Here is a 22,439-nt window from a genome sequence, read left to right as displayed (position 1 = left end):
AAAGGAAAACCTTGGTACTCATAGGCTCAAAGAGGTTAGTTTACTTGCCCACGGCCATACAGCTGGTAAGGATGCAAGCTCGGGTCTGACTCCAGAGCTTCTGGGCTTAACCATGGCGTCACTACGGGTCAGTAAGAGCCCCCAAAGGTTTTAAACAAGGGAGTGAACGGTCAGGGATGCAGCCGGAGGGTACACTGGCGCCGGGTTTTGGTGAGTGGTGAAAGGCATGGCACGGAGGGTGGACGGTGGGAAGCCCTGAAAGATGCTTGAGCTGAGGAAGGCAGCTTTAGGAGGGTGACTCCCGCCTCCGCCCGTCCCCGGGGGTTGGGAGCGCCAGGCGCGGAGGACTCAGCGCGCCAGGTACCCGCGCCCCGGCCACCCGACTCGCTGTTTGTAAACTCAGCTCGTCCAGCCACGCCCCTTCCTCCCACCCGCCCGCCCCTTTCGGGTCAATATCTGCATATCCCCGCCTCCCCCTGCCTTGATTGGTTACCCGAGTCGTCATTCCTCCGCGTGGGCCGGACTCCCAGGGGGCGGGGGGCGGGGCCGATCAGGCGGTGCTATTAGCATACTCCCGCCTCCCGGCTCGGCCCTCGGGCCGGGCGCTGATTGGGCGGGCGGCGGCCGACGCGACGGCGCCGGACGCAGTGAGTGGCGGGCGCCGGCTGTCAGTCGACTGGGCAGCCGGCCGCACTTCCGCCTTGGTGTCAGTGGGTCGCGGGCCTGCGGGGCGGGGGCGGGGCGGGCAGCGGAGCTCGGTCGGCGCTGGAAGGATCGCGGTCCAGGTGAGTGACCCGGCCGGGACCCCGACCCCGAGTTGCCTGGGAACGGCGCCCAGCATCGGGCGGGCGGGCCTGGGCTGCAGGCGGCGGGGAGGCCGGGCCGGGACGAGTGGAGCCGGAGCCCCGTGACCCCCGCGCGCCGGCCAGGCCCCGACCCCGGCCCCGGCCCGGCCGGCCCCCCGCCGCCCGCCCGCCCGCCCGCCGGCCGCGTCCCGGCCCGGAGGAAACTTGGGAGGAAAGTTGGCTGCCGGCGGCGGGGGCGGCGGGCCTGGATACCGGGCGGCCGCCCAGACCCCGCGTCGCCGGGCAACTGCGGCCCCGGGCCGCACTGCCGGACACCGCACCCGGAAGTCGGCTGGAGAGCTGGCCCGGGCGCCCCTCTCAGCGGCAGGGATGAGTCGGGGGCCGCGCTGGGACCCCCGACTTCCCCTTGTGTCTAAGGTAGCCGGCGCCCGCGGTCAACCAGTCAGGAAGGGTCCAGGGTGAAGAGTCAGTGTCCGCGCTCGCGGGGCAGCCCTCCCTCCGCTCCCCTGCCCGGGCGACCACCTGTGGGTTTGTCTCGACCCTGCAAGGTGTTGTGCTCGTGTCCACCCCTTCCACTGCTCTTCGTGTTGTTTTTGTCAACCTCAGCAGACTGTACCTGCTGTGGAGAGCTCTTTACCTCACACATATGTTAGATCAATTAGATTTGTAATCTGATTTTAAAAGCTTCCTTCTGTTTCCAGTTACATTCCAGAAATCAGCAGAATAAATCTTGAGACTTTATAAGCCCAGAACAAGACTGTTGGGTAATCACCAATCAGTGTTCCCGGGTTTTTCTGGGAGAAGCAACCAGGTGGTGTTACGATGTCCCTGGCCCTCTTGAGTGTGAGGGTCACCTCCCCGGAAGCTGTGTTCCTGTCCCTGGGGTTTTTATACTGACGGGTCAGTCTGGGACAAGCTCTGGACCGGCAGCCAGCAGCTTTTGCACTAGTCCCTTTTCTGGGGCTGCCTGTGCACATCTGGAGACGTGGTCTCACTCGGTTCAGTTCAACAGACATTTCTGGGATGCCCGCTACATGCTTGACTGCAAGCTGCGGGACCTCTCCATCCACTGGAGCTGGAGAGAAGAGGTGTCGTGGGACCCCCGTCCTTGTGGCTCCTTGCCCTGGTGGCAGAGTGAAGGCCCTTGATGACTTTGTGTGCTTGGCAGTGTTTTCCCGTCTCTCCTGGCCTCAGTTCCTTCCTCTGCGACGTGTGCCGTTTACCTGGCAGGGCCGATAAGAGCAGCAGATGAAATGCTTGTCTCCAGCAGTCCCTGGCCTGTGGTAGGTGCTCCAAATTGTTCGTTCCCGTCCCCCTTGATGAAGACGGGAACCTTATCGGCTGCACTTCCCCCTTGTCCAGGGCAGCGCCTGGCAGGGTGCTGTGATTTAGTACGCAGATGACTGAATCTCCTTAGAATGTACCTTTCCCGCTTGCCTCACCTGTCCTTCTGTTAATAACAGCTCTTATCTAAGATGACAGTAATACGTGACAAGTGTTGTTCCAGGACTGCTATAAGCACATTATATTCACTTTATTCATGTGGTTTTCACAACAAACTACAAGACTTGTTCTTAGTTCCATTATCCTTTGTCTATTCATGAGGAAGCTGAGGAACAGAGAGGTTAAGTAACTTACTCTAAATCACAAAGTAGTTAGTTATGGATCAGGGATTTGAACCCAGGCAGTCTGGCTCCAGAGTCTACACCCTTAAATACCGCTCTCTACTGCCTTTTAAAAACCAACGTTTTCATTTACAAGGTCCCCTCAGCATTCTTCTGTGGAACATTTAGTTGTGCTGCATTACCGTGTGTCAGAACTTTGTTCCTTGCAGCACACATAACTGATAGATTTTCCTTTTGGGTGAGCATGAATGTTTAGAAAACCATTTTATTTCTTCTAAAATAAAGTAGTAATTCTCTATCTGGCTATCCAAGATTTTGCTGAAATACCCCACCTGCTGCCCCGTTCCCTGGTTAGTAGGGAAGTCGTTGATGTTCACGGTGTGAAAAGGGCGAGTTGGCGGAGGAGGGGTGATGATGGATAGACACACTATAAAGCATGAGGTTGTGATTTTGAATTCATTTCTGAGCGAACTTAATGTGGTGAACTTAAAGCCGTAAACCGTGTACTTAGGGCTTTCCTTTCTCCTCCCATGTGCGTTCAGAGGGGTCAGCTCTGGTTTAACATTTTGATGAGCAGTGTTATTTCAGTGTTTAAAAAGTGCCACTTGACCCTCGTCCTCGTGCCTCTTATCCATGCCTTCCAGGAAATGCTAGCAAATGAGTCTTGGAAATGTACTTAAAACTAGGTCGACTTTTAAAATCTTGTTATATTCAGCTAATTACGAAAGTGACAATTCTTTTTCTGGTGGCGAAATTTTGGAAACGTTTTATGTGTTCTTATACTGTCTTCAAATGATTTCCTTAGTATTCCTGTGAAAAGCCAAGGCCGTATCTTTTCCTAGGAGTTTGGCTCTGGTGGGTATAAGGTGTGCAGGGCTTGCATCTTTGAGCAAAAGCTGTGATGACCGTCCTCAGGTGGCTAACATGTTCCACTTGAGAGTTTAAGAATCTTTCCGGAGGTGGCCTGGGGCTCTCAGGTTTTGGCCCCATTGCTCTCTAACTTTGATGGGAGGAAAGTTACTTATCTGCTCTTGCCTCAAGGGCGTTGGCCTGTAAAGTGGGTTATTGCCAGGAATATAGGTGAAAATGTAACCTGAGAGGCTCAGGTATTGTAGTAGGTGCTGAGTAGACCTTCTGTCCCAGACCTGAGAGCACTGAAATTGACCCCACCGGACGCTGACACAAACAAAAGCAGTGCAGAAGTGAAGCTAAGGAAATCTTTGGTAGGTAGGGTTGCAGTTCTACTGAAATGAGCTACAGTAACATTTCTGTGTTATGACTATTCAAGTGGGGTTGTCTTATAAAAAGACCCCTGGACCCATGCAGTACCTCTCCTGAGGACTCAGGATGGAACGCAGACAGCGGGGTGAGGTTTAATTTCTGAAACTTAGTGCACTTTAAGGTTGAATGATAGCTTATTGAGACTGGAAGGAAGTTAGTATTTGAACGCTACTGATTATTTACAAATACTTAAATCCTAAGAATTTTTAATATTTTAGGTTCTAGTTTGGCACTTTAAATGCAGTTTCCATGTACAGTGATTAATTTGTGTCTCTGCTGCAGTCAAAGTGTTTTTGCTGATAAATCCCAGGCGTTGGCGTTGCAGCCCTATCACGCTCTGGCTGGAAGCGTGTGTGGAGTATCGGCCCAGCCCTGCAGCTCCCCTTAACAAACACGTAATGAAATGGTCACTTCGACGTGTCCATGAACTTTGTGGGCTTATTTCCTTTTCCTTCCAAATTCAGAAAAGAACTCAGGGTCATTGGGCAGAATTTCAAAGCATCACCATCTTTCAGCTGGATCTCCCGGTGGTGCAAATACTGTAATCTCTGCAATGAGCTAAACAGTGGAGGTCCGCCTTCAGAAGGGACTGTGTGTGAGAAACATGGAGGTCTGGAGACTTCTGCCGGGTGTTTGTGTGTCTCTTTCTTCGCTTTTTCATTTCATCAGTGGAATTCTTGCAGGATTTCTTTTGAGACACAAACTCCCACGTCAGTGCTGGCTGGCTCGGCCCTGGCCCTGTAGCCTGGGAGCCTGGTGGGAAGGTGCACACTGTTGAGGGCTTACAGGGCCTGGCACTCTCTCCTGGGCACACACACACACAGCCTCCCTGTCTGTTCAGGACGCCTCTGCACTCCTGGGCGCCAGGGTCACATAAGCAGAGGGAATGGTCTGTGTGGCTTTGGGTTGGGCAGACCTGTCTAACCTCTGAGCTCATACCTTTACCAAAGGGGTGGGACCACTGGCCTTAACAAGTGCCCAGGGAAGCACCTGTTCCAGGCAGGACGCGGGTTCTTGGGGGAGAGCCTGGCGTGAGGAATGGTCTTGTAGGGAAGTCGTCCTGAATCCAGATTCTAGAAAAGACGATGGTCGCCATGGGGGCAGGGGAGGCTGTGTGTTTTACTGAACAAACGAAAGGCTGATTGTGAGAAAAGATCAGCTGTGACCTGGCGCCTGTACCACCGTGCTTGGCTGGAAAGTGACTTCCGCTGTTGCTTTAAACCAGGTAAGCATGTGATTTGATGGCCAAACTGTGAAACTTTGAGGGTGGAAAGGAGCACCACGAAGAATTCTAGCGGTGACAGAATTCTTCGCGGGGCGCCCTGTTCGACATGCGACAGGGGAGAACCAGAGCCATCCTGTCCCTGACTTGGTACCAGTGAGGCACCAGTGCCTGTGTTCTAAAGATTAACTGTGGGGCGTGTTGTAACACACAAGGGAGAGGGTAGGGGGGTCCCGGGGCGGGGGCGGCTCCAGAGCGCTGCCCTGGGCTCTGTCTCAGAGGTAGGGCACTGTGGGTTCTCACCAGAAAAACCTGCGGAACTCTGTAGAAAGTGTAGGCTCACGGCCAGCCCCGGATCTCCTGGATCCAGGCTTCCAGGCGGGAGGCCCAGGGCCGTGTGTGTGTGTGTGTGTGTGTGTGTGTGTGTGTGGCACACTCCCATGATTCCAGTGTGGCTGGTGTGCTCGCCAGAGCTTGGGACCCACCATGGGGTGCTAACCTGTTTTGCATCAGGGACCCCCTCCTTTGAGAACTGAATGAAGAGTCTGAGTCGTGTTCCTGGGGGAAAATGAACACAAACAGAATTTCGCAATTCTTCTCTTTTTGTTTGTCTCTCTGTTTTTGCGGGGGGGGGGGGGGTTAGAAATTCGTGGACTTCCCTGACCTTGGTTTAAACACCCACCCCGTTAGTGCTCAGGAAGCATGGTTGGGGGTGACTGGGGCAGGCGGGACACCAGATGATACATTTCTCAGCAGGGTGAAACGTTGGTCAGGGGCTGAGCAGGTCCTACTTGGGCGAGAGCTGGCGGGAAGGACCTGGAATGGGAGAGGGAAGTGGGCGAAAGGGCGAGGATGTGAAACCGGACCCTGCCCTGTGATGGAGGTGGCATCGGAAGCATCCTGCCCCACTGCGTCCGGGCCCTTGGTCCTCATCAGAGATGGACAAGCCGTGGGGAGGGGCACTTCAATGGTCTGCCTTCTCCGCGGCTGTCAGCGCGCTGCCTCTGGTGTGGCTGCCGCTCTTGTGATTTTCTCTGAACACGGGCCCAGAGGCTATGGACGGGCTCCCTGTTCAGAGCCCTCTCACCCACTCCCCAGGCTGCATTCAAACCACTCTGCTTTACTCTGGGTTCCAGAATGATGAGGTTGATTCGGACAAACGCGTCTGCACCAAAGCACATCCATTCATCTCGTGCGGTACTTGTTTGCAGTGCTCTGTGCCGGGTTGTAAAAACGTGTTCCTCGACATGCGTGGTACGTCTTCGGTGCTCACTGTTGCATAGGAAGCAGTTGGTTCGGGGGTGGGGGCGTGGCACGGGGCTGGAGGGAGTCTGTTGTGGGCGAGGATGTGGGTGGGGCTCTAGGCTCCTGCCGAGTCCCGACAGGAAGTGTGGCTCCCGTGCCCGCTCCCGGGGGCCGGGCTGGTTGCCCTGTGCCTGCCCTTCAAGGCCTCCCCATTGGCGTGGAGTATGGCAAACAGTGGGCGATTAATGCAGTTGTTTACACAGCAGGAGGTTCCTTTACCTTCCTCAGGTCTGCAAACTTTCAGTTTCTTGCCCGAACCCCTAAGCACGTTGGCCAGTCCGTGTGCTGACTGTAACCTGCTCGCTGGCGGGGATGAGACGGGAGGCCTTCCGGGGCTAGGCTGCCCCGGCCCCCGACGCTGACACCCACCCTCAGGGAAGAAGCGTTACGTTCCCCGAAGCATCAGGCAGCTGATGTCGTGATGAAGATCACGCAGCCCTGCAGAAGGCCGGTGCTCTTAAAGCTGCACAGACAGAAAGCACACGTTTACTTGTTTTGCCCTCAAAATGGCGCCTCCTGCACAACTGGGCTGAACCGGATTCCGCTCGAGTGTAAGGAACCAGTGTCCAAAAGGCCACTCGATGCCACCCCGGGGGCACCGAGACACGCGTGCGCGGGCGCTCTGCAGATGATGGCCGCCCTTTCGAGAGGCTTTGCTGGGAGTGGAGTCGGGGCATTTATCTGGTTCCAGCACTAAGCTTTTACAGACACAGGAATATGAAGGCCTGATCTTTCTTCAGCAGCGAGCAAAATGCACATTCAGGGAGTACACGGTGAGAAAGCCAGGGTGGCTTTGGGCATAAGAATAAAGGGCAGGCTTGGCCTGATGCCCTTCTCTGCGCTCCATCCGTGGCTGGCCGTGGAAGGCTGCGGAGACCGGGCCAGCCCTGCTGCCGCCGCCTGGACTTGTGCGCGGAGGCCAAGCACTGCCGGCTCCGCCTGCCGCCTCCTTCCCACGTTCCTCCCTCTGCTTGGTGGGGCCACTGGAGCTTCCTAGGGCCCCCGTGGTGTCCCAGCCCAGTGAGGCCCTAGAGCGCTCTGTCCAGGATGGACGCCACCTGCCACCTGTGGGCAGTTGAAGTGGAAGAAATTCAACTGGGTCGCATCACAGAGAAAGAAGCATTGGCTTCCTCTCCACTTGATTCAAATGCTTAAGGTCACCCGCGGCCAGTGGCCACTGCCCTGGGCAGAGCACGTCCGAGCATTTCCAGCATGGCCGGAGGTTCTGCAATGCGGCTCTGGAATCTGTACAGGTTGAGTGTTTGTTTCCAGTTAAGTTTTGTTCTTTTTGTTTTGTTTTTTTTTGCGGTACGCGGGCCTCTCACCGCTGCGGCCTCTCCCGCTGCGGAGCACAGGCTCCGGACGCGCAGGCCCAGCGGCCATGGCCCACGGGCCCAGCCGCTCTGCGGCACGTGGAATCCTCCTGAACCAGGGCACGAACCCGCGTCCCCTCTATCGGCAGGTGGACCCCCAACCACTGCGCTACCAGGGAAGCCCCAGTTTTGTTCTTTTACAAAAGAAAGGAAGTGGGCACCATGGCATGGTGGGCGTGACTAGGATAGGGGTCGTTAGGCATCCAGGTGGGCTTACTTTGCAAAGTGGACATCTCAAAACTGAAACACTGAAACAGTCAGTGACCATGGAGGTGGTGTGGCCAGGAAGCACTGTCCTCCCTCAGTGGCACTGCCCCGTGGAGAGGGTGAGGCCTCCTGGAGGCCCCAGGGCTGGTGGTGGCCCCGGGCCTTGTGCCTTTCCCGGGAGCGGCCGGGTTGGGAGAGCCTCCCCAGGCCGGCGCTGTCCTCAGGGTGTATTCCCATCACCTAGCAGCCTCGGTTTCACTTTTCCCAATGTAATTTTCCCATCCCCATCCTTCAGTTCTTAATTCCTCCTGATAATAATTGTGTCCATTGCGTGTTAAACTCTGTGGTTTCCACACTCAGAAGTGACACTGGTTCCACATTTTTGGTGGGCACCCCAGCCTGTGTGCTCTGGTAACATTTAGGCGTCACCATAGCATCTTTCTGGGGTGTGACAGGCCAGCCTCAGGCGGCGTGGCCAGGGTGGTCCCTGCCAGGCTGCTCCCTGGGAAGGAGAGGCCCTTGGGGAGACGCCAGTGCCTTTGGTTTGCTCTGTCACTGGCCCGTGGCGCGCTGCTGCCGTCTGCACTGGGCACGGGCCTGCCTGCTTCTGGGACGGGTTTGGCCTTGACCTTGAGAGCTGTGGGGCAGCGAGGGTCTTACGGGTGGACCGCGCTCTCGAGGGCTGCCGCTTGCTTGCTTCTGTCTCTGACTCGTTCTTGATGGGAACCCAGTTTTCTGCATCCGGTGGGTTGAGCAAGTGTCCGGTTAGTGAAGCTTGCCTCTTGGCTGAGGCCCTGGCCACGTCTCACCTGCAGTTCTTTGGGGGCAACTGCTCTGTGACCGCCCTCTGAGTGTGACCTCTGTGGGGGAAGGGGGTGGGACCAGACTTCGTGGAATCTTCTCTGCGGGTCTCCTGGCCAGTTCTTCCACGCCCTGTTCCTCAGTTTCCAAACCCGCCTCCCGCCCTGAGCCACTGCCCTCAGCTCTTCAGTTCCCTGATCTCACTTGGCCAGTTGCCTTTCCTGGTGGAAATGGGCTGCAAAGTTTATGCTGCATTGCACTGAACGTTAGAAGGAGAAACATACCCTGAGGTTTGAGTGTTGGATGGGGTTTGGGCCCTTCTGAGTGAGAGTCTGTCATTTGAGAATCTATCAAAGTTCCCAGTGGAACTTTTCCTTTCCAGAGTACTGCTGCGTAAGCTTGGCACCCAGAGCGTGGAGCTCTGTGCATAATTGTTCATTTCTTGTTTGTCCTACTTGCTAATGTATTTTTTTCCAATTAAAAAATTCGGGACTTTCCTGGTGGCACAGTGGTTAAGAATCCGCCTGCCAATGCAGGGGACATGGGTTCGAGCCCTGGTCCGGGAAGATCCCTGGTCCGGGAAGATCCCACATGCCGCAGGGCATCTAAGCCCGTGCACCACAACTACTGAGCCTGCACTCTAGAGCCCGCGAGCCACAACTACTGAAGCCCGTGAGCCACAACTACTGAAGCCCACGCGCCACAACTCCTGAAGCCCACGTGCCTAGAGCCTGTGCTTCACAACAAGAGAAGCCACCGCAAGGAGAAGCCTGTGCACTGCAACGAAGAGTAGCCCCCGCTCGCCACAACTAGAGGAAGCCTTCGCGCAGCAACGAAGACCCAACACAGCCAAAAATAAATAAAAATAAAATGAGAAAAAAAGTTTTTTAATTGTGGTAAAATACACATAGCATAAAAATTACCATCTTGACCATGGTTAAGCGCGCAGTTCAGTGGTTGTATATACAGCCATCACCACCGTCCATCCCCATCGCTCTTTTCATCTTGTAAAATGGAAACTCTTTACCCATTAAACACCAAGTCCCCACCCCCTCCCCCAGCCCCTGACAACCACCTTCTGCTTTCTGCCTCTATGAATTTGACTCCTCCAGGGACCTCAGATAAGTGGAATCACACAATATTTGTCTTTCTGTGTCTGGCTTATCTCACCGGTCAAAATGCCCTCAAGGTTCATCTGTGCTGTAGCATAGTACAGGACTTTCTTCCTTTTTAAGGCTGAATAATATTCTACTGTATGTCTAGACCACGTTTTGCTTATCCTTTTGTTTGTGGATGGACACTTGGGTTGCTTCCATGTTTTAGCTATTGTGAACAGTGCTGCTGTGAACTTGGGTGCACAAATATCCCTTCGAGACCTTGCTTTCAATTCTTTTGGGTATATACCCAGAAGTGGAATTGCTGGATCACATGGTAATTCTATTTTTAATTTTTTGAGGAACTGCCCTACCGTTTCCCACAGCAGCTGTACCATTTTACATTCTTACCAACAGTGCACAAGGGTTCCTGTTTCTACATATCCTCACCAAGACTTGTTATTTTCTGTGTTTTTTTTTTTTTTTTGATAGTAGCCATCCTAATGGGTGTGAGATTGTATCTCATTATGGTGGCTTTGATTTGCATTTCCATGATGTTTAGTGAGTTGAGCATCTTTTCATGTGCTTATTGGCCATTTGTATATATGTTCTTTGGTGAAATGTCTATTTAGGTCTTTTGCCCATTTTTGAATCCGCTCGTTTGTTTTCTGTTATTGAGTGTTAGGAGTTCTCTATATATTCAGGATATTAATCTGTTGTCAGATGTATGATTTGCGAATATTTTCTCCCATTCTGGGGTTGCCTCTGTACTCTGTTGATAGGATCTGACGCACAGATTTTTAAATTTTTCATAAAGTCCAGTTTGTCTAATTTTTTGTTAATTGCCTCTGCCTTTGGTGTCTTATCCAAGAAATCATTGCCAAATCCAAAGTTGTAAAGGTTTTGCCATATGTTTTCCTCTAAGAGTTTCTTAGTTTTAGATCTTACATTTAGGTCCTTGATCCATTTAGAGTTAATTTTTGTATATGGTGTAAGATGGGGTCCTACTTCATTCTTTTGCATGTGGATATCCAGATTCCCAGCACCATTTGTTGAAGACACAGCCCTTTCCTTCTTGAATGGTCTTGACACACCTGTCACAAATCACTTGATGGTATATGTGAGAGTTTATTTCTGGGCCCCCTCTTCTTTTCCATTGGTCTTTGTGCTAGTACCACATTGTTTTGATTACTGTAGTTTTGTAGTAAGTTTTGAAATCAGGAAGTGTGAGTCTTCTGGCTTTGTTCTCCTTTCTTCAAGATTGTTTTGGCTATTCAGGGTCGAGATTACATACGAATTTTAGAATGGATGTTTCTGTCTCTGCAAAAAACATCATTGGGGTTTGATGGGGATTGTATTGAATCTGTAGATTGCTTTGTGTGGTATTGACATCTTTTTTTTCTTTTTTTTAAATTGGAGTACAGTTGCTTTACAATGCTGTGTTAGTTTCTGCTGTGCCACGAAGTGAATGAAGCAGCTATGTGTATACCTATATCCCCTCCCTCTTGGACCTCCCTCCCACCCCCCAACCCACCCATCCAGGTTGTCACAGAGCACGGAGCTGAGCTCCCTGTGCTATACAGCAAGTTCCCACTAGCTATCAGTTTTACACAGGGTAGTGTGTATATGTCAATCCTAATCTCCCAGTTAGTCCCACCCCCGCTCCCATGTCCACACATCCGTTTTCTACGTCTGTGTCTCTATTCCTGCCCTGCAAATAGGTTCATCTGTATTACTTTTCTAGATTCCACGTATGTGCGTTAATATCTGATACTTGTTTTTTTCTTTCTGACTTACTTCACTCTGTATGACAGACTCTAGGTCCATCCATATCTCTACAAATGACCCAATTTTGTTCCTTTTTTATGGCTGAGTAAGTGTTGACATCTTAATATTCAGTCTTCCAGTCCATGGACATGGGATGTGTTTCCATTTGCTTATGTCTTTAATTTCTTTTGGCAGTGTTTTACAGCTTTCATTGTACAGTCTTTAACCTCCTTGGTTAATTCCTAAGTACTTTATTGTTTTAGATGGTATTGTAAACGGAATTGTTTTTATTTTTTAGAAAATGTGGTATTTTTTTAAAATTAATTTATTTGACTGTGTTGGGTCTTCATTGCTGTGCACGCACTTTCTGTAGTTGTGGCGAGCGGGGGCCACTCTTCGTTGTGGTGCGTGGGCTTCTCTTTGTGGTGGCTTCTCTTGTGGAGCACGGGCTCTAGGTGTGCAGACTTCAGTAGTTGTGGCTCGCAGGCTCTAGAGCGCAGGCTCAGTAGTTGTAGCTCACGGGCTTAGTTTTTCCGCAGAATGTGGGATCTTCCCAGACCAGGGCTCAAACCCATGTCCCCTGCATTGGCAGGTGGATTCTTAACCACTGTGCCACCAGGGAAGTCCTTATTTTTTTAATGTAAGTGATGGTAGCTGTAAATTTTCCCCTTAGCACTGCTGTCACTGCATCCCGTAAATTTTGGTGTGTAATGTTTTCATTTGTTTCTAAAGATTTCCTAATTTCACTTGTAACTTTTTTCTTTGATCTGTTGGTTTTTTAAGAGAATTTTTTGTTTTGTTTTGTTTTGGCCGTGCCGTGAGGCTTGCCGGATCTTAGTTCCCTGACTGGGAATTGAACCCGGGCCCCCGGGAGTGAAAGCCTGAGTCCTAACCACTGGACCACCAGGGAATTCCCAAGAGAATGTTACTTAGTTTCCAGAATTTTGTGAATTTTCCATTTTTCCTTCTGTTACTGATTTTTTTAAATTAATTTTTATTGCAGTATGGTTGCTTTACAATGTTGTCTTAGCCTCCACTGCATAACAAAATGATTCAGCCATACACATACAGATATCCCCTCCCTTCTGGACTTCACTCCTATTTAGGTTACCGCAGTGCATTAGGTAGTGTTCCCGGTGCCATACAGTATGTTCCCATCAGTTGTCTGTTTTATACGTAGTACCTGTTACTGATTTCTAACTCATTCTCTTAGGGTCAGAGAAGATGTTTGTATATCTATCATTTAAAATCTCTTGAGAAGTAATCTGTGGCCTAACATATGGTCTATCCTGGAGAACGTCCCATGTGTACTTGAGAAGAAGGTGTGTTCTGTTGTTGGGTGGAGTTTTGGATACGTTTGTTAGATCTAGTTGGTTGATTGTGTTGTTCAAGTCCTCTGTTTCTTTATCTTCTATCTGGTTGATGCTTGCTAATGTATTTTTAAATTACTAAATAAAATTTATATTATTTTGAACAATTTAAATTCAGAATTGATGTTTAACCACAAAAGTAGCTTTAGAATCTTCACATTATTGGTGAGCTTTTCTTTCTTTGTGAAGATCACACCTACAGGTTGCTTGCCCGTTTTTTATTGCGAAAGAGAAGTAAATGCGCAATTCTCGAGTTGACTGTGGAGATTAACCCCCAGGGCCCTTAGCCAGCCACTTATTCCTCAGTGACTGGGTCTGCTTTTCTAAGAAAATGTAGAGATGGGCTTGTAAGACTTGAATGCAGGTCTTCATGTACGTGGCGGTGGACACTGCGTTTGGAGCCGGGTCCTGGGAGCTCGGGGCAGCGCGGTCGGAGTGGGCACCTTGAAGAGAGCTGGGGGGCCCTGTGGGGGGCCAGGCACCTTGTGCGGACCTGGCAGCAGTGGGGCGCCCCGGCTGGTGTCCCCTGAAGAGGCCGGGAGGGAGCGCTTGGGGCGGGGCTGGAGGAGGGGCCCCGGAGGCCAGCGAAGATGTCCGGCACAAGCTTATTTTTCCGTGTTTTTCTCTAGAGTTAGAAAAGGAAGCAGCTGACCAGAAAGAGCTGATTTTAAAAAAGAAAGCCCCTTCCTGAAGCACTGCCTTCATGGATCGTTCTCTGAGGGCACAACAGGCGCGCTGGAAAAGAGGCTTCTGCTCCCGCCCCGCGCTGTCCCCTCCACAGGGGTGTGGCCGGATGGGGGCGGGGCCCACCTCGGGGTCAGAGGCCACTCAGCCGGGGCGAACCGACGGGTCCTGCAGCAGCAAGGCTTCTGAGGGGGGTCAGGTGGGGGGGAAACTGAGGGGGAGCGAGGATGCCCTGCCCGCTCTGCCCCCAGAGGGCCCCCCACCCGGGAGAGGCCCCCCCATCCAGGCCTGGCCTCCTCACCGCCCCCTCGTGTGGATACTCCGTAGCAGTGCCTAGTTTCCACTGGGCAAAACAAAGAAGATACAGCGTGTGAATCGCCTGCACTCTGGGTGGGATTAATTCTCCACCTTGCACGCGAGCAAGTCTGATGGCTGCTGTGAGGCTTTTGGCCTTGACCTTGTGGAGCCTCCCCAGACGGGGCTCCGGTACTTGGTGAGGGTCGGACCGCGTGGTCCTCGTAGCAGGATCGCAGGGACTGCAGCCGAGTCACAGTCCCAGCTGTCGGCCCAGCCCGTGACTTCGGTGTTTGTCCTGACATCTTACACCCTCATTTGAAAGGCTTTCCATAAGTTTGGATTGATTTACTTTTAACATTAGGACTTCTGTTACAGGTGAGGAAGCATATAAAAAAGGAGAGTACCATGGCTTTAAACATGCCTTTTATTATGGGAGATTTTATTTTTTAATAACAAAGGATGTAGTTTTTTATTATTTTTAAAAATTGTTTTTTAAAGATTTAATTTTATTTATTTTTGACCGCGTTGGGTCTTCGTTGCTGCACGCGGGCTTTCTCTGGTTGTGGTGAATGAGGGCCACTCTTCATTGCGGTGCACAGGCTTCTCATCGCGGTGGCTTCTCCTGTTGCGGAGCACGGGCTCTAGGCACGAGGGCTTCAGTAGTTGTGTCTCGCGGGCTCTAGAGGCTCAGTAGTTGTGGCGCACAGGCTTAGTTGCTCTGCGGCATGTGGGATCTTCCTGGACCAGAGATCAAACCTGTGTTGCCTGCGTTGGCAGGCGGCTCCCTATCCACTGTGCCACCAGGGAAGTCACGGGAGATTTTAAATGTACAGAGAAGCAGACAGAATAGCACAGCGGTCCCCTGTGAGCCCATTTCTAGCCTCAGCAGTTTACCAGTTCCTGGCCCATCTTGTCCCATTAATCACCCTGCCCACTCCTCCCAAGTCATTTTGAAGAAAATCCCAGACATGCTATCATTTCATCTGTACATATTTCAGTGTGTAGCTCTAAAAGATAAGGCCTCTTTTAAAAATATATTAAAAAAAATTTTTTTTTTGGCCGTGTTGCACAGCATATGGGATCTTAGTTCCCCCACCAGGGATCAAACCTGCATCCTCTGCATTGGAAGCACGGAGTCTTAACCACTGGACCACCAGGGAAGTCCCAAGGCTCTTTTAAGAAAATGCAATTATGACACCTGTGCCTTTTTTTAAAGTATCATTTTTGTGGTATAATTTGACATACAGTTAAGTTGCACATATTATAGTGTACAGTGAGTTTTGACCTATGTCTACACCCATGAAACTGTCACCTCAGTCGAGATAGCAAAGTATCCCTTCTCCTGTCATTCTCTTTTTCCTTTGTGATTTATTGGTTGAAGAAGCTGGGCTTTGCCCTGTAGACTTTCCCAGAGTCTGGATTTTGCCCACCGTGCCCCCATGGTGGGGTTTAGCACGTTCCTCTGTTCTCTGTGCTCCCCGTAAGTTGGTAGTTGCAGCTGGAGGAGGGCCGGGTTCTGGCTTGCTTTTCTTGACAGGACCCCTTCAGAGGAGTCACATAGCACATCTGGGTCTATGATAGCACAGCTGTGGGTGGTCAGTGACCAGACATGGGAATTCATCAGGGTTGTACACGGCGATGCCACACACCCTGAGTCCTTCATGGATCGGCAGGAACGCCTCTAAAAAGTGGGACAGAGAGGGACTTCCCTGGTCCAGTGGTTAACAATCCTCCTTCCGGGGGCTTCCCTGGTGGCGCAGTGGTTGGGAGTCCGCCTGCCGATGCAGGGGACGCGGGTTCGTGCCCCCGTCCGGGAGGATCCCACATGCCGCGGAGCGGCTGGGCCCGTGAGCCATGGCCGCTGAGCCTGCGCGTCTGGAGCCTGTGCTCCGCAACGGGAGAGGCCACAACAGTGAGAGGCCCGCGTACCACAAAAAAAATAAAAATAAAAAAATATTTAAAAAAAGAATCCTCCTTCCAATGCAGGGGACGCGGGTTCAATCCCTGATCGGGGAACTAAGATCCCACATGCCAAGGGGCAACTAAGCCAGCGTGCCACAACTACTGAGCCGGAGCGCTCTAGAGCCCGCGCCACAACTAGAGAGCCCACTCACCACAATGAAAGATCCCACATGCGCAACTAAGACCCAATGCAGCCAAATAAATAAATAAACAAAGTGGGACAGGGAGTCTGCACAGGAAGGCCGCTGAAAGCCTCGACGCTTTCCTGTCGTGTCCTCGTTTTCAAAAGACTGTGTTGGCATCATCCAGCCAGTGGTGACCAGTTAATTTCTTTTTCAGCATCTCTGTGAACTCAGGGACTTAAATGTATGGAATGTGTTCCATCTGTCTGGCTGTTCACGGGGCTCACGTTGTCCCGTTGTCACAGTGGGAACCTCTGTAGGTTCGACTGAGCCTTTTGACCTGACGCCAGTCGTCCTGCCAGCTTCCTGCTCCTGTAGAGGGACCCGAGTCCGGGACTGAGCCATTTCTCCTCCAGGAAACACTGGTTCCTTTTAGTGGCTTCTAGAGATCGAATATATTGCAGGATGTTGTAGATGGGACCTGTCGTATCAGAGAGGAATCAGAAGCAAGTAATAACAGCTTCTCTAATTTGCCAAAGAAAACTCAACCATCAACTACTGAGTGAGCCTTTGAATGGGTGTTTCCAGAAGCTGCATAGGTGTCCGGTTCTGCTGTGGTTGGGAAGTTGGGAAAGGAAAAGGAAACTCTGGAAGAGCCTTTTGGGGAAGGAAGAGCGGAATGACCTAATGCCAGTTTGTTGCATAATGTAGTCGCTTACATGTGCTCAGGATGGAGCCCAGAGATGAGCGCTTTGGAGGTGTCACCAGGCTCCGTGTGGCCACTCCAAGGACGGAGGATGCCTCCCCCCTCGGGACCACCTGTTCCTTCACTGCTCTCAGAACTGGAGGAGAGCTCTTGGTCCCGTCGCTAGGTGGCTCACACAGTTAAATATGGGTCTCTGCTTATTTTCATAAAAAGTCAAACGTTTTGGGATCAGGTTGACCTCTTGCTTCAGTCTCTTGCCATGTGTGAAATACTGCACTTCATGATGGGAGAAGTTAATATGCATGAGTTCTACTAAAATATTGAGCTCAAATAATTTTGAGAAAATTTAAGTTGATTACAGTTTATACTGGTAACAGCTAACTTACACAGCAGTCTTAATTCTCTAGAATTGAAAATTGGTTTCAGGTTGATGTGAAATAAATGTTTTCACATAACTTTGCATTTATTTATAACCGTTTGTTTCAGCTTCTGGTAAAGATTTGCAGTGGCCGTCAGCGGAGGTGTGTTGGGGCCCCAGCGTGTGGATGCCTCACCTTAGCTAACCTGCCTCTCGAAGTGTCCACGCGCCCCCCAGATTAGTCGTTTCACTGCTTCCTTGTATGGTGTAGTGGCTTTTAAAGTAACTTCAGATGGTGGTTCCTTGTTGACGTGCTGCCCGTTGACGGATGCGGGTATCGTGACTGTTTCCTCTTGTGTGAGATCAGTCCTTCTACTTCTTTGCTCAGATGTAATTGAGATTGACCTCAAGAATGGTGAATGGGTATTTTTAAATGTTTCTAAACCATACAACTTCAGAAAGCTAAGGATACCAAAATGTTTGGGTTTTTTTTCCCTTTAGATCTCCAGTGCCTATTGGATTTTTACCTTAGAAAGTTCAGAGCGTGAAATTTCTCACACTGTCGATGTAGATCCAGTGCGATGATTCAGTAGAAGACCCTCCAGATCAGGCGGCGAGGGGCCTGGCACTGAAGGATGAACGGAGAGGAGGAGTTCTTCGATGCCGTCACAGGTGAGCGGAGGGAGAGGCAAGTTCAGAGGTCGTGTCGTGAGCACGAAGCCCTCGGACCCAGGCCTTGGACGTAGCCCGGGGACATGAGGACGGCCCAGGAAAACTGTATGGAGACAGAGCTGACATGTTCCAAGGCACCAGCCTTCAGTAAAAGCATGTGTCCTATCCTAGGTTTGGGGGAAAACATCAACTTTGGACCACTAAAGATAACAAGAAAGGGCAGCTGTGTTTTAGTCTTTAAGAGTTGCCCTGGGGTGTAAATATTTTTATTTGGATCCTAAGTGAGATGGTCAGCATTCTTATATTATTTATGCTTAATGATCAAAAGCGCATTGTCCCGTCTCGTAACTCTGTCGTGTTTTGTGCTGCTTAAAGTCTACCAGAAAGCGTGCCCGCTTGAATTACATCTACCTGCTTGAATTACAGTAACTTAAGGTGCCTTTCCCTGCCTTCGCAGCAGCTCTCACCGAGTCAGAGTTAGCTCTGTTTCGCTTCTCACGCACCACTGAGTGCTGGTACACAGCCTGGAGGGCAGAGTGCATGGCCGGGTGGCAGGCGGAGGAGAGGCGGGCTGGGTTGGCTCACATTTGCTTAGAACAACCCCTCCTCGTCCTTTTCCCGCCTGAGGGACAGATGACCACAGGGGGCCCCAGAACTCACGTTCAAGACGCCGCCCCCGCCCCCCTCTCCGTTGTCTGCCCTCCACCCTCCTCGTCAGCAGGGGGAGCATCACTTTGCTTTTTCTAGCAAGGGGTCCCCTTGGTGGAGACGGACTTCAGGAGACTCTTCCAGCCCACGCCTCCCTCTCAGGTGTGGGAACATAGAAACAGCAGCTCTGAAATATTACTGCCGCCGGGTTTTTCAGCGCTGACCCTCCCAAGGGCAGTCAGAGGGGCACTTCCGTAATCAGTGCCAAAAGAGCGTGGTGCCCAGCATGACAAAAGGCTCTTTCCTGAGCACTGTCACTGTTCCCCGGGACACCTTTGCCGTCCCTGCTGGCACTGCTGTCTCGTGGAGCCCTGGCCCTGTGCTCCCGGGTTTCAGCGGCCATGCTTCTCCTGAGTGAAGGGTTGGAGCAGGTTGGGGGATGGGCAGCCCGAGATTATTGACTTCTTCTTGTCCGAAGCCCCAGGAGGAGCAGGCCCTGAGCTCATCGCTGTTTTCAAAGGCTGAGCTGCTGCGCCGTCCTATCTTCCGTGGCTTCATAGCTGTTGTGCCCCTTGTAGGTGTGTCTTCCTGGGAAGCGTGCTCGTCTGCTTAACCCTCACGCCCATCAGTAGTCTTTCGCAGCTGAATTCCCACCAAGCGGAGTGTTTGTCAGGGAGTCATGCCCTCGGCCTCCTGGCCCTCGCAGGCTGACCACGTCTGAGACCAAGCGGGCCCGGCCTCGGCGTGGCCTTCTCACCCGGGAGCCTCCTGGGAAGCTCCCTTTCACCTGGGACCAGTGTAGATACTCCGGAAGGTCTTTCCCCAGAGAGGGCTTGAACTGCCTGGAGTGCGGTGTGTAGGTGACCCCATCCCTGCCTCTCCGCACGGCGGGACCTCTCCGCGTGTCCCTGAGATGCAGGCGGAAGAGGCAGATGTCTAGGTGAAAATAATTCCTCGCCTCAGCCCTTTGGTTCCCAAGCAAATAACAGAAAGACGAAAAATATGAAGTCTCCCAATGCAATGAAATACCCAGTCAGTGACTACTTCATATAGAATCGGTCTTACTTTGTGACTCTAATTTAAAAAGTGTTTAAACCCAGCAGTTATTAAATGAATGACTTCACTAGGCAATTACTGGGGCTTCCCTGGTGGCACAGTGGTTAAGAATCCGCCCGCCAATGCAGTGGACACAGGTCTGAGCCCTGGTCCGGGAAGATCCCACATGCCGCGCAGAGCAGCTAAGCCCGTGAGCCACAACTGCTGAGTCCACAAGCCACAACCACTGAAGCCCACGCCCTTAGAGCCCATGCTCCACAATAAGAGAAGCCACCGCAGTGAGAAGCCCGCGCACCACAACGAAGAGGAGCCCCCGCTCGCCACAGCTAGAGAAAGCCCGTGCGCAGCAATGAAGACCCAACGCAGCCAAAGTAAATAAATAAACAAATAAATTTTAAAAAGATAGGCAATTACTTCCTACAAGAATCAGTACCTTTATTTATTTTCAGTAGTTGTGGCTTTTGGGCTCAGTAGTTGCCCCGTGAGGGCTCTAGAGCGCAGGCTCAGTAGTTGTGGTGCACGGTCTTAGCTTCTCCGCGGCATGTGGGATGTTCCCGGACCAGGGCTCGAACCCGTGTCTCCTGCATTGGCAGGCGGATTCTTAACCACTGTGCCACCAGGGAAGTCCAAGAATCAGTACCTTTAAATTGAAAGGTTTTAAAGTACATGAAAAATATGTACAGATTAAGGGTTGTAAAAAGACTAACCCGTCAAAGGTGGGTATCTCTGAGTGATCAGATTACAGATGATTTCAACTTTCTCCTTTGCTTGTCTGTATTTTCTTTTTCTATAGTAAACATGTGTTGTATATTAAAGTGTTTAAACTGTTACGTAGTGTTGGCTTCATCAGAGGCAAGACTCCAGTGCGCTTGTCAGCGAGGAGCTGCTTTGTTTTCTTGGGCACACGCCAGGGCTGTGATTTAAACGAACTTTCTGCTTGATGCTGGCCCAGAATCTCAGCCCTGAGGGAGGTCCTCGGAGATAGGGACACCCCTGCAGGGTAACACCAGGTCCATAGGACTGAGCATCCTTAAGCAGGGACTGCTTCAGGCTAAGTTTAGACTGGGGATTAGTAGATGTTGCTTTGGGGATAGTTAGCAAAAACTAGAGGTGACAGGCTATTTCAGAAAGCATTGATTATTTAAGAGGTTCATTTTTTTAAAAATTAATTAATTTATTATTATTTTTGGCTGTGTTGGGTCTTCGTTGCTACATGTGGGCTTTCTCTAGTTGCGGCTTTCTCTAGTTGGGCTTTCTCTAGTTGCAGCCCACTCTTTGATGTGGTGCGCGGGCTTCTCATTGTGGTGGCGTCTCTTGTTGCAGAGCACGGGCTCTAGGTACGTGGGCTTCGGATGTTGTGGCTTGCGGGCTCCAGAGCGCAGGCTCAGTAATTGTGGCGCACGGGCTTAGCTGCTCCGCAGCATGTGGGATCTTCCCGGACCAGGGCTTGAGCCCGTGTCCCCTGCGTTGGCAGGCGGATTCTTAACCACTGTGCCACCAGGGAAGTCCAAGAGGTTCATTTTTAATATATCCTTTCAAATTCATTGTGTAATGAATCTCAATGCTACTATATTTTGTGCATCTGTCAATATAGAAGAATACGAAGGAAGGTTATTTTTGCGTTTTCTCAAGGAGGCTTATTAGCAGCAGGTTTGTTTATGTTTTGTGTCTGACCATAGTCACCACCTGACCTGTCACCCTGGGCCTCGCCTTCCTCTCGGAAATGAGGGGCTGTTATGGGAGCCCTGAGCTCCTCGTGGGCTGTGCCCTCGCTGAAGTAGTCAAGGTCATCGATAGTCAGTGGTCAGGAGCTCCCCACCCCAGCTGGAGGGACTTGCCCTGGCAGCCACAGCTCCCGCCCGGGCCTGCTGTGGAGCAGAACTTGAGTATTTTCAGTGGATCGCACTGGCTGAGTCGAGAGGACACACATTTTCCTTTTCCCTGTGGTCACTGTCGCTCTGGGAGAAAGCGTTCCCGACGCAGAAGGGCACGGAGCACAGCCCAGGGTGGCGTTACTCGTACTCGGGGGATGGGATGGGCCAGGAGACCACACGACTGTATCTCACACAAGTCCTAGTAGTTCACTTTCCCCGAGGTTTCCACGTACGTGGCGTGCCCTCTGCGTTCGCAGCCACCGTCTGCTGTTTCGGTTTCTGTTGGTTGGTTTGGTAGGTTCTGGCGGTGTGTTTGCACGGAGCTCGGTCTTAGAAACACTGCAGCAGGTTGTGTTTCAGGACATGACGTGGAGCTTGACTGCAGCTTGTGCAGAGGAGGGAGGGGTTACAGCCTGAGTTAGGTGAGAACACCACAGAGGTGGGCGCCCCAGAGGGTACGGTCACTGACGACAACAGGGAAAACCTGTCCTAGTGCCCAGGAGCCGCCCCCCACGTAAGGACCTGGAGAGCGTGGCGCTGGTGGCGGGGTGGTGGCCTCATGCGGGGAGCCCCCGGGAGCGGTCCTCGTGCTCCGCCTCGACCTTCGGTTCTTGGGAAGAAGCGTTCATTACTCTGGACGTGTCGGTCAGAAGCACTCTCGAGCTTCAGGTGCCTGCTTGCAGAGTGAGAATTCTTAGAGGTAGGCTTTTCCATCTTCCAAGCCCTGCAGAAGTTACCACTCTGCTTGTCTCGCACAGGCTTTGATTCTGATAACTCTTCTGGGGAATTTTCAGAGGCAAATCAGAGAGTCACTGGCGTGATTCATGTGGACACCAGCAAAAGTAATGGGATTGGAAAAGTTGGGGAGAGGCCTCCTCAAGAGAATGGAATTCAAAAGCACAGGTATGTCATCCCACACGGACGTGTTGGAGTCTCCCAGCGCGCCTGTCCTCGCCCCACATCTGCAGCGGGCCCTGAGCTGGAGGAACATCCGTCCCGTGTCACCTGGGCCCTGCCCCCTGGGCAGACCCAGGGCCCTGTTCACCCAAAGACCCCGAGACCCACTGGCCCTCTGCGTGCTCCCTGGAGATCAGTGATGGTGCCTCCTCAGCGTGACCCCCGTCCGGAAGCGGACGGGCGGCCGTCCCTGCCCTGGGGTTGCTGGGGGACTGAGCTCCGTGGGCGCCCTAGCGTTGGCAGGGGGCCGGG

At 51.9% G+C, this 22,439-nt stretch overlaps 1 protein-coding gene across 5 annotated transcripts in view; it reads left to right on the top strand.

The window, feature by feature from the left end:
- The first annotated feature begins 687 nt into the window (after window positions 1–687).
- The window catches only part of OSBPL2 (oxysterol binding protein like 2), a 45,199-nt gene continuing 23,447 nt past the window's right edge, over window positions 688–22,439 (top strand). For 2 of the 5 annotated variants that reach the window (XR_003428649.1, XM_027086810.1), the window contains exons 1-3: window positions 689–785; window positions 17,482–17,652; window positions 21,989–22,133. Coding sequence is in view for 3 of the 5 variants with exons in the window: in XM_027086810.1 (XP_026942611.1) it covers window positions 17,616–17,652; window positions 21,989–22,133 (182 nt within the window). In the remaining 2 variants the exon portion in view is untranslated. Of the gene's footprint in view, window positions 786–17,481; window positions 17,653–21,988; window positions 22,134–22,439 lie in introns of all 5 variants that reach the window. The other 3 variants (XM_027086813.1, XM_027086812.1, XM_027086814.1) reach the window with 3 other exon arrangements.

Source organism: Aethalodelphis obliquidens, unplaced genomic scaffold (assembly GCF_003676395.1).
Source record: "Aethalodelphis obliquidens isolate GAN/ISIS:26980383/991018 unplaced genomic scaffold, ASM367639v1 scaffold57, whole genome shotgun sequence".
NCBI lineage: Eukaryota > Metazoa > Chordata > Mammalia > Artiodactyla > Delphinidae > Aethalodelphis > Aethalodelphis obliquidens.
This window is presented reverse-complemented; position numbering and strand designations above follow the sequence as displayed.